The sequence below is a fragment of the Chelmon rostratus genome, chromosome 19 (assembly GCF_017976325.1).
Source record: "Chelmon rostratus isolate fCheRos1 chromosome 19, fCheRos1.pri, whole genome shotgun sequence".
NCBI classification, from domain to species: domain Eukaryota; kingdom Metazoa; phylum Chordata; class Actinopteri; order Chaetodontiformes; family Chaetodontidae; genus Chelmon; species Chelmon rostratus.
In genome coordinates this window covers 20,121,996-20,133,892 of record NC_055676.1, presented here as the reverse complement: position 1 = coordinate 20,133,892, position 11,897 = coordinate 20,121,996, and the positions used below count along the sequence as shown (strand labels likewise).

General features: G+C 46.1%; 1 protein-coding gene across 1 annotated transcript in view; it reads right to left on the bottom strand.

Moving 5' to 3' along the window:
• Positions 1 to 1,328: 1,328 nt before the first annotated feature.
• ttc28 (tetratricopeptide repeat domain 28) overlaps positions 1,329 to 11,897 on the bottom strand; it is a 102,174-nt gene continuing 91,605 nt past the window's right edge. The window contains exons 22-34 of the mRNA XM_041959757.1: positions 10,186 to 10,326; positions 9,699 to 9,843; positions 9,427 to 9,606; positions 8,603 to 9,174; positions 8,274 to 8,521; positions 7,742 to 7,866; positions 7,044 to 7,121; positions 6,439 to 6,598; positions 6,123 to 6,199; positions 4,829 to 4,958; positions 4,119 to 4,226; positions 3,389 to 4,025; positions 1,329 to 2,611 (exon numbers count right to left, since the gene is read on the bottom strand). Coding sequence (XP_041815691.1) covers positions 1,483 to 2,611; positions 3,389 to 4,025; positions 4,119 to 4,226; positions 4,829 to 4,958; positions 6,123 to 6,199; positions 6,439 to 6,598; positions 7,044 to 7,121; positions 7,742 to 7,866; positions 8,274 to 8,521; positions 8,603 to 9,174; positions 9,427 to 9,606; positions 9,699 to 9,843; positions 10,186 to 10,326 — 3,730 coding nt within the window. The 3' untranslated portion in view covers positions 1,329 to 1,482. The remainder of the gene's footprint in view (positions 2,612 to 3,388; positions 4,026 to 4,118; positions 4,227 to 4,828; positions 4,959 to 6,122; positions 6,200 to 6,438; positions 6,599 to 7,043; positions 7,122 to 7,741; positions 7,867 to 8,273; positions 8,522 to 8,602; positions 9,175 to 9,426; positions 9,607 to 9,698; positions 9,844 to 10,185; positions 10,327 to 11,897) is intronic.

Here is an 11,897-nt window from a genome sequence, read left to right as displayed (position 1 = left end):
ACCCTTTGTTCAGACTGTGTTTTCTGTTTCAAAAATCATCCGAAGGTTTTAAGAGCATCTTGTGGGAAAATCACAAACTTCTACTCCTTTGGTAAGATAATCTCTTAACATACCTCCATATCTAACTCAAATACAGTAATTCTGTACATTTAAAGACTGAGTTCCATATAATAATAATAATAGAGACAAATAAGAACTTATCCACCAAGGCAACCTGAAAAAAAATAGTGTATAAAGACCCTATTTTATGGATTATCCCCCAACACAAACAAGTCCTACAGGAAAAACTATTATACTATAGATATAACTGGAAATTAAAAGAGCGCCATTAAGTATAATGAGTTTTCTAACTTATATCTACTGTGCAGGTCTGTTGTGGTGAGATTAAAGCAGTGGTGGAGGAAGTATTCAGATCACATAATTACATACCACACACTGCTAATTCTAACTGCTTCATAAACTGTTCAGCAGTTTAATCCAAGCAGTAAAACATTTTTAATAAACTGATCATGTTTGTGTGAAAGTGTGAATTTAAAAAGTAAGTATAGCAATTCAAAAGCACAGCATTTCCCTCTGAAATACAGTAAGTATAAAGCAACTTAAAATGGAAATATTCAAGTAAAGTACAAGCACTGAGATTTCTCCAGTCTAATCTAAGATTTACTGTTTCATGTTTATTGTGAGTGGAAAGATTTCAGAATTTTACACCCCATAACTGATTTCTGCCATGAAAGCAAGACAAGAAGAGGAACATGTTTATTTGTCAGCTTCTTGAGAATCGGGATATCTCTAAATAGGAGTGTGGCACCGCTGCAGAATTGTACATTATAAAGTCACTAACACACTGAACAGCAAGAGGCACCATGCTGACAATCACACATAAATCAAATCTCCATAAAAAATATCAAAATGTTTTCTTTACGTCTTCCTTGGTTTAATTGTCTTTATAAAATGTATAATAATGACTGGAAAACACAGTTTACTTTACAAGATAAAAGACAACAATAAGCATCGATAATGACATTTAACAATAATCATTACACAATAAATCAAGGGCAGGTTCAGGTCAACTTACACAAATATAGCGAGCATTTAGGTTGACATAAATTCTCAGGCATTCGGTCAACAGGCCGTAGGTACAGTACATGGAGGCATTGAGACACATGCTCTCTCGTCAGTCATGGAAACACAATTAAAGCCAGAGACTCAACGCTTCTCTTCGAGTCACTTTGACCTTCCAGCTCTCTCCAGAAGAAGGCACAGTCATCACATTCAAAACATTAACATCCCTTCACACACAAAAAAAAAAAAACAGAACGACATGAGAAATCACTGTCAGTATGAAACAGTACTTCTTTTTCCTCGTATTCAGCAGGTATTGCTAAAAATGTTGACGTATTCAGCCGGTAAATGAACAGCTTCTGTCGTAGTACAAACACCAAAAAAACGGAGCTGAGTTCAGCAGGGCAAACATCCCAAATCTCAACATTTAGACGATGGAAAAAAATGTCCGGGTGAGAGGAACTTGTAGCCGTTCCCAGACGGAAGTTTGATGCCTCCTTTGGAGTTTGTTGGAAGATTAGACGATGGAGCTGGAGGTGGTTTAGCCTCCAGTTTTTGGTGACCGTTTGGTCTGTCGCCAGTGTTTCGCTCCTCAGATTCCTCCACGTTTTTGCTGACGGACTCATGTCGCGGTGAGAGATTTAGCAAACCCAAAACATCTTTCTGGACTGTACTCATTTTTTTATTCCCACCTCGGAGTAAACTGGCAGGGCAGGGCACCTCGTGTTTCTGGCCCGCGTTGGCCCAGAAGGTCTTTAAATTATGAACAGCCTGGACTTTGTGGTCCTGTTTTGGCTGGTTCAGGTCGGGGGTGTTTGCGGGGCTGGAGGAGGCGGAAACGGACCCTGTGGAGGAATAGGAAAGGGCGGGTGATGGGGCGCTGACAGCAGGAGAGTGGGATGGTGAGATGTGGGTGGTGTAAGGTGAGGTAGGGTATTTCAGTTTGAGCTGAGCCTGCGGATGCACATCGGTTGAGGCTGCGGGGAAAGGCGAACCCCGCTCCTTCACAGAGAGACATAACGAAGGAGTGGAACGAGCTGGGCTGCTGCAGCCGGAGCTGATTTTCTGCAGTGATGAGGAGCGGGATGGTGGTTTAGGCCGAGTTGGAGGAGGTGTTGAAACAGATGTTGGGAGGGGGGAGAGATGACTAGAGAGGGAAAGAGGAGAGGAGCAAGCCTTCAGACTTGCTCTACTGGGTGGTCTGCTGAATGCGCTGGTCTCAGAGGGCTGAAACCCCCGTGCACCTCCCGCGGGAGTCAAAGTTGGGGTTGTGGGAGTCGACAGAGAGGGCTGCCTGGCATGTGCCTCCTCTCTGCCCTCAGGCCCCCTCAGCGTCTTCCCCCTCATGTTCGCTTTCTGCAGGCTCTCCACAGCTTGCATGTGGCTCTGGGTCTCCTCCAGAATCTTCTGGGCCAGTTCCTGGGGGTCCAGTTGTCCCGCAGGTACCGTCCTCTCCTCCTGGGATTTGACCGTGCTGTCTGTCTCAGTGCTCGACTGGTCCGACTCAGAGCTGCTAACCTTCCCTTTCCCGGTCCTCTGAGGAGATGAGCTGGAGAAGAAAGGAGACAAAACAGCTGAATTTCCAGTTGAGCTCATCTACAGAAGGAACAATTAGCTTAGCCTATAAATGCTATGACATGTGGCTATTGTAACTGTTACATTAACACTTGACTTAACTGCATAAAATAACAGAAAGGCCAAAAAACTAACAACAGAGTTATTTTAGGCATCCAAAATAAAATTCCCACATATTTACTGCCTAAGAAGTCGGAAAACGTCAAAGCTTGAATGAACATGAATCACAAATATTTCCACTCATTCCAAATGTAAATCAGCTTGTTTCAGACTTTATCTTGTAAAGTTTGATTAGCGGGGACTCATTCTTTCGATAATTTCTGGAAAATTCTTAATAAAAGTTAATTTCTAGTGGCCTGACAAACTACTGCTGTCCTGTCCCGTGTGTGGACACAGCAGGTTGAAGCAGCTGGTAGTCAACGTTATGATATTTGCGTCCTGCTGCACTATGCAAACTACTGTGACACTGCACAGATCAGAGCAGCTTATCAGTCAGTCTCAATCAGCTGCGTTCCCACCTGCAATTAATGGTTGCCGTGGTGACAGTAACTGCTGAGAGTCTCCTGGGTCAGACCGTTAATTTAATAGAGATTAACCTGCTCAAGGTCTCAGCTAACGCTGGAGGCAGCCGGACGGCACTGCTGTCGCTCTGAGGCTCACTGAGCGCAGTGCAGAAGTCTGTTTGCTCAGACTGTTGAGGATGAGGAGTGAAAATTGTGTGGAAGATGAAGAAGCCGAACACTGAACTTACACTTCCTGCTTGTGTTTGGAGCTGGTGGGAACTTTCAGGGTCAGCGGTGGAGCTTTTATTGGAGACGTAGGTGTACTGATGCTCCCCTTGGAGGAAAGTGAAACGGGGTACCCGTGACCTCCAGCGGACCCCCTCCCAGCGCCGCCTCTGCCTTGTCTGTGTCCCGCAGGTAGTGGCAGTGTGTCACAGTCCCTCCTCCCTCGCCCTAGTGGCTCACTGCTTATAATGGAGTACCCCTCATACTCCTCTTCCTCCCCTTCTCCCGTCAGGCCTCCTCCGTGATTGGTCAGCAGGCCTCTCGGCAGGCCACCTGAATGGCGGTGTGAGGCGTAGAGCCCGCCTCCCCCGCGAGGTCTCTCTAGCTCCTGCTGATGTGAGCGCTGGCTGATGATGTCGCTTCCTGCGGGCTCAGGTCGGGACAGGAAACTGAGGGAGGAGGCGAGGGAGCTGAGGCTGTAGACGGAAATGGCGTCGCAGGAGAGGTTGTCGGGGCAGACCGGGGGTAAGAAGGAGGGCTGAGGAGGGTAGCAGCCGGAGAGGGGTAACGAGTGGGGCTGGGAGGCCGACTGGGAGGATGACAGAGACTCCAGGGAGGACGAGCTGTCCATGCTCAGGCGCTTGGGAAGCTCCGTGGAGTCTGAAAAAGAAGGAGAGAAGGAGTGACTTCAGGTGAGAGGCTGGAGTAGAGAAAGAGATGAAGTAAATTTACTTCCATCCACGTTCTTCTCACCAAAGAGAGCGAGAAGAGACTGAAGGGCGAAATGCATGATGCGCCTGCTGGCCTGCTTTCCAGTCTTCAGCACCACCTCCTCCTGACCCACCTCACACAGATCGAAACCTGAGAGCGACAGTGAAGGGACGTAACTAAGTACATTTACTCAAGTACTGCAGATCTTACTTACAAAGAATATGATGCATAATCATAAATACAAAAACAGCAAATACAGTAGCTCCAATTAGCACCACTTTCTAAGTTGATTAATTAATAATAACCTGAGATTAACCTGCTGAGTATTAATAAATGATGTGTTAACCCTAAAAAAGCCTTAACTTAGAACTGTCTCATAAAAAAGGCCTGATTAGAGACTGATAGCAATAAGTCAATGAGTAATTAACATATATATATGATAAAACTCTTTAAGGACAATCTGCATGAGTACTTACTCTATTACTTTACTTTTGAATGCAGGATTTCTACTTGTAATGGAGTATTTATAATGATGTTGTGTTGCTATTCTTACTTAAAGCTCCAATGTGTAAGAATTAAAGGGATCTGCTATAATCTAATATTCATAAGTATGATTATTATTCATTGCTAAATGCTAAAAACTGGACCTTTAAGTAAATGTCATTTCGTCTCATTCTGTCTCATCTGAGCTGTTTGCAGCAGTTAGTTTCACTTCAAAATAAAAGTCGTGGTTTACTCTCCCGATGACTCACCAAGCGCAGCCAGGAACTCGTGACAGCCTGGAAGCCTCCAGAGCTGCACGCTTATCGACACTTGAATGGGAGCCAGTGAAAAGTCCTGCTCTTTGTCGCCCGACTGCAACTGCACCAGCACCTGGTGAAGCTTTGGAGAGGAAAGAGGCAAAAATGATCGGAAGGAAGAGTGAGAGGGAACAGCTGCGATACACAGAAGCTCAAAAATAAGGAAATATCTATCGATTGATGAAGCAACAGCATCGTGAAGTTCTTTCAAACAAGACATTCGACTCGTTCATATCTTAGCGTTCTTATCCCCGGCATCTCGAACGTTCCCTGAGCTCGGGTCAGCAGTGTCATCAGGAAACACTTACCATTCCCACCATGCCTTTCACCGCCTTTGAGAGGTGGGTATGAGAGAGGAGGAAACACAACTTTGTGGTTTGCTCCTGTGTAACTGTTGGGTTGGAGTCACTGCACACGCCGCCATGCGTGAACGATGACATGCTGATGAAACCTGGTGACCCCCACGGCCACAGCGTGGAGGAGCTCAGGTGGCGTGAGATTTAACGAACCAGGTCAGTAACAGGTGTGAAAAAGGAGGAAAAGTGAAAATCTGTATGTCGCTGTGTCAAGATATTTCACTTCTCACTGTTAAGTAACGTTTTTTTGGCCAATCAGGAGCAGGACGAAGATGAGTCGTCTAATGTCAGACGCACAAACACACACACACACACACACAGTTCAGACGTTGAGATGCTGACAGGAACCAGTGGTGGAAAGTAACTAAGTACATCTACTCAAGTAGTAAGTACAGTTTTGAGGTACTCGGTACCAGTCCAGGTACCGACCCCCAGGTTGGGCCCCACTGGACTACACTAGCTAACTAGCTCACTGTATATGACGTAGTTGAAGGCAGCTCCAGCTGCAGCAGCTCCAGCTGTAAGATGCAGCTCTAACATTGATGCTTCAGTATCAACAATCTAATAATGTCTCATAGAATCAGAGATCAGTCACAGGAGACATTTTACTACACAGACAGTACTTTTACTGCATGAAGCTGATATACTGCTGTACTTTTACTGCATGAAGCTGAGAATACTACTGTACTTTTACTGCTGGTACTTCTAATTTCACATTTTGCTGTAATTTTACTTAAACAGGATTCTGAATATAAGACCTTAACTTATAATGTATGAGTACATTTACTCCTTTGCACCTTCACATTTGCTTTTAATTAAATAAAGGATGTGAGTACTTCTTCCACCACTGGCATGGCTGACTGTGACACTACTGTACAACATGGCAGTACCTTATGGATGAGCTGCTCTCCGGCCTCAGACGATGTGACCAGTTTGCAGAGAGCCTGCAGAGCTGGAGGAGTCAGACCTGAGGATGTACAGGAGGTTAATTAGACCATCACACTTATTTACTTCCTTTCATTACGACTAACACCGGCAGACTTTGGAGGATTTTCTCTCCAGCGGATGTAAAACACACACATTAAACGTCATTTCACGGCAGACAGCTCACAGTTCTTGTACTCTGGATCCTGGAGGGAACAGGTTGTTATTCTATCAGCGTGACTGACATGAGGGACACTTTGAATAAAGGAAAAGCTGCGGTACCGAGCAGGGACTGTAGGGTGGTGCTGCACTGCTGGAGCCGATCTCCAGGGTCTGAGGTCGGGAAGAAAACCGCCGCCGGGAGTCCAGCACCGCTACCAGAGAAGTCCAGCCGGAAGCCCACAGCAGACAGGAGGGCCTGCCACCCCGGCACCCCACCCACCTGAGAGAGGAGAGGAGAGGAGACACGGGGGACACGAGCGAGGACACACTCAACTGATGTACTTGTACTTGAGTATTTTCATTTTCTGCTACTTTACGCTTCTATGCCACCATGTTTCACTCCACTACATTCATATTAACAATTAATAATACAAAATACAATTAAGAAATAAAATATTAATTATATAAGCTAGCCAGCAGGAGATAAAGTAATTAAAACCGGCTCCACCTGCTGCAGCATTAAAGTGAGGAACACATGAATGCATCAATAATCCAATTACATATATTATTCTGCATAATGGCTTCTTTTGTAGTGTATTTTGATGCTCATACTTTGTACTTACTTACAGTACATAAGCCTTTTAATGCAGTGCTTTTACTTACAGAGTATTTCTGCACTATTGTTTTTGCTAAAAACTCAGAGGCTGCCTTTTGAGCACACAGACCTTGTTCTCGACGCTCTGCTGCGATGTGTACATCGGGTTACACTGACCACTCTGAATACGCTGCAAAGACTTCTCGACCTGCGGACAGAAAGAGGTTTCAGGATGTAAAAAAGATGCACCTTGAGCTGCCGTTCAGGATATTTTGGGGATTTCAGGGGCTGGAGCACTTAGCAACACGCTCTGCTGGAGGTTTGATGATGATGACGCTGACTCATCTCTCCATAAAAAGGGAAAGTGTGGATCATGAGATTGGGGTTGGGATGAGAGGTAGTCATGGTGATGGGAGTCTCTGAGCTCAAGGTGACGTCTTCAAATGTCCAAAACCCAAAATAATTCATTTATTATCAGAGCAATTTACTAAATATTCACATTTAAGAAGCTGGTAGCAGTAAAAAGAAACAACTTCAGCGACTAAATGATTCACCAAATAATCCATTTTCTGTCAATTACCTCATGATTTCAGCTCTATGTGGAAACAGATTTACTAAAGATTCAATTCACTGTGTTCTTTTGATTATTAAAATCAGAGGGGATGAGGCCACAGTCGCCACTGGAGTCTCACTCAAAGCAGCAGGTTTTTATAAGATCTGAAGGAGAGTCCACTCATAAAGCTGATATAACACATCTTAAAGTGTTCAGTTAACAGTGATGGAAAAGGTGACACTGTTAATCTCCTCAGAGGTGCGAAGGTGTCTCACCAGGTGTAACAGCACTCTGAGGGCATCCCGGGCCCTCTCTGGGTACTGCAGGATCTCTGCCAGGGCTTGGCCGACCAGCGACATGGGGCTGTTCAGCTTCACATCGCTGCCGATCAGCATGTAACCTGAAGGAGGACACACATTAAACACACTACATGAGGGATACATCCAAACCAGTCCGGGCTTCTCTCATCTTCATGTGTGATTCATATAAAATACTGAATAAATCTGACTTTTTTAGTTTATTTTTAACTGAATCGTGTCTGAAACCAAATCAGCACCTGCAATTAACCTGAACACGTCTGTGCAACTAAGCTGAAATTTCCATCTCTGGGATCTGACGTTATATATTTGACATTGTATATAATGGTCGCTACACATCAGGCCCTTCAACTTGACTTGGCACTGTTGGAACATTAAAGGCAAATCAGATCCCGTGGACAGAGTTTGGTCACATGATAAAAACTGAGTCCACCAGCTGATGAAGACCGTGAGATGTAAGTGGTGAGTGGACCTTGAGTTGTTTGCTCACCAGCCCAGTTGGAGGGGTGTGAGAAGTGCTTGCTGCTCTGCAGTGTCTTCATGGCCTCCGTCAGAGCTGCGCTGGCTTTGGTGCCGTTCAGGAGGGCGGTGTAGAAGGTGTGCGTGAACAGTTTGGAGGCAGCGATCGGTACAGGCCACAGAGAGACGCACACACACTGGACCCCCGCGGCCAAGAAGGCTCGGGTCAGACCCACCACCCCGTCTGCCGTCACCTTGCTGCTGGACTCCGGGTACAACCTGAGGCGACGAGTCAGAGGTCAGGGGGGGCGCTCAAACCTAACAGGCTTTGTTAAACGTTGGATCTGTGAATAGTTATACCTCAGAACCACCAGTTTGACGGTCAAGCACAGGTCCAGTATGTCCGCAGCAGTGAGGAGGAAGTCATGAAGTGGCGGACTGTCGCACACACTCTCCACCTCACACACACTTTCTCCATCCTCGCTGGCGTCCTCGGCTCCTCTGAGCCTCTCTGGGCTGCCGTGACTCACGAAGGAACCCCTGATCTTTCCGTCCTGACCCGCCGTCTCACCTGAGCTCAACGCCCCACACGGTGATTTCTCCCGGGGTTGCCTGCCGGCACCCTCGCCTCCGGCATGCTCTTGGCTGGGGGTGAGGATCAAAGCGGCGAGCTTAAAGGATATATGAGTGGCAAAGTGAACGCACTCAGCCTGGCTCAGAGCCGCTAAAACACGCTCCTTTGTGGCGTTCGCACCAGAGAGGGGGTGACATCCCAGCTGTTCCCCCAGCCAAAGAGCCTCTTCCTGGGCTGAAGGCAAGGGGCCCCACAGCCAGCGGCCCATCACAGAGGGGGGCAGGCGAGGAGCTCCAACCACAGCAGCCACTGAACCTCCGTCTGAGCACAGCAAGGGACCGCCGCGGCGAGGATGAGGCTGTGGGTCGAACGCAGGTCTTTAGACAGGTGCTTTAAGAGGTTTTTAACAATTTAAGGAGCCAAAAATATCACTGTTACACTAAATTAAACACAAAATCAGAGAATACAACAAACAACATATGGACAAGGATGTGAGAGGAGCAGAATTCATCGAAACAAACACAAAATCTATCAATTTACATATTATTACAAAAAAGGGGACAAACACAGTGTTTTGATAAAAATTTTAAAGAATATATGATTTTCCCACCTTGATTGTGGCTGCCAGGCTGCTTAAAGACGGGACAGAAATGAGGCTGAACCTTTCATAAAGGTACTCATTGGAGGAGCTGCCTTTGAGCAAGGCGAATGGGATCAGGTACAATTCTCCCTCCAGCACCAGCACGAGCTGCCGGTGTCGGCCCACGGGGCCGCTGCTGTGCATCAGGCCCTGCAGGCAAGACAAGACGGAAAGGTAGAATTAATATCAAGGGAAGTACAAACACACAGCCCACTGAAGCAAACACACACACGCATACACACCCCTTCCATCGGCGCTATGAGTAGGTCGTAAAGGGCTCGTAGGGGGGGTTTGCTGATGTTGCTCAGTCGGCTGAGAGGAGACGACGAGCTGTCCTTCACTGGAGACACTGTGGTGCTGTACAGGCTCGTCATGCTCTGACAGCTCCTGTTAAAACCAGAAACACACACACATAACGCACACACACACACACCCTGCAGAGAGTGACTAAAAAACAAGGCTAACAATCCACAGCCACGACAGCGGCTCTGTGAGGCTGCACAGTGCTGCTTCGAGCTAAATGCTAACATGCTAACATGCTCACAATGACGTGCTGACACGCTGACGTTAACCAGCTATCACTACAAACAGAGTCCAGCTGAGGCTGATAAGATAAGATAAGATAAGATATAACAGTGCTGGAGTTAAACAGCCAGTGCGGTTCATCCTCTGGGGACCACGACTGTGTACAAAACATCTGACAGCAGTGATAAAAAGCCACAGTCACACCTGTTAAAGAGGTTGTTTCTGGACACCATGCGGAGGTAGCCTGTGGGGTCGCCGGCTGAGGTCAGTCTGTTGTTCAGCTCCTCGAACTGTTGCTCCAGCAGATCTCCGGCTTCGCTCTCCGTCTCGCTGCTGGAGCAAACCCTGCAAACAGACGATCACACAGGAAGAACCGTTATAACGACATCACGCTAACCAAGCTACACTGAGCAACAAAACCAGTTACCTTTCTTCATCATCAGTCGTCATGTGTTAGCTTAGCATAGAAGACTCACACTACTTGTATCATGTTAATGCAAACATTAAAGTGAAAGGTTTCCCTTTTGCTGAACAGCGCCCCCTGTGCCCACAAGTAAGACTTACAGGATGTCAAATGCTAAAACAAATGTAGCTGTTAGAGCCATATGAGTCTTGTTTGAATAGTGAGTAATTCCAGTAATTTAGAATTTTGTGAATATACCAATTTTTATATTATCATTCAAGATCAGCAAAAGAAAAGATACTGAGTTAAGAATATTAGGATTATTAGTGGATTTATCGTGCTCAATCATATCACCTTGTATTGATTTATATCTTTAATAGCTTATCTGTGCTCCATTAGTCTAGCCTGCTTCCTGTCTAATAGTCACATGTAAGCGTTAATGGAGCGTTTCCTGACCGTTTGTTCATTAATATTCGCTAAAGCAGGCCTATTCACTAATATTAGCAAGCATTAGCTACCATAAGCTAGCGGTCAAACCAGACCAAGTAGCAACAAAGCTCATGAGTCTGCTGAATGGAGCCGGGGTGTGTTTAACTGCTTCTGTTATTTCTTCTTTACAAGTCACTTTGAACGTCGGTGATGCTTTCAGGAAATATTTTAGTATAATAAAACAGGAAACTGAAAGCAAGTTCAGTGATAATGTCCTGCTTATGAAATAATAAGTCATGCTTGTGCTGGCAGAGAATGACTCGTTACAACAATTAATCACCAGGCTCGGGCTTTATGAACTGAACTGATGGCGCTCGCACTTGTCCAACGGCAAACAGCATTACTTTTTATGGAATCCTCTGGCGGCACTTCTCACAGCTCAAGGAGGTTCGATTTGTGCTAAAATATCAGTTTCCGCTGCCTGGATACGAGCTGGAGGGCCGTAAAACTCCACTGCTGGGTTGGAAAACATTTTAATGCTGCATATGTGCAAATACTTGTCATGCTATGGATGAGCAGGATCCATAATCATCACACATAATGGAGGGAAGGCTCCAGACAAACACACACACACAGGAAGACACACACACACACACACACACACACACATACACACACACACACGTGACCCCAATGCAGTGGTTTTCACAGAAAGTTGAGATGCAGTTTGTGATTTGCTGACAGGACACATGGTTGTGATTTACAAAGTCGTCCAGTTGTGCCAACCAAGGCCTGAAGCTGCCGGCCGGATAACTGAGAGTAAAGAAATACGGCAGTAGAGAAGGAGTGCGGGGGACCTCCTTCTCTTCCTGTGTGTTTTAATGAATGACGACTCGGGGTAATAAAAGCTGGAGGCTGCAGCCCTGCTAGCTGCTCTGTGAGGTCCTACGTAAGCACAGCACAGCTGAGCGGAGAGCATTAGCCACGCTAACAAGCTCTCCATGAACATGCTGATGTTTAGCAGGTATGTTTAGCATGTTCACAATCTTAGTTTAGTGTGTTAGCGGTAGCCAATTGGTGCTAA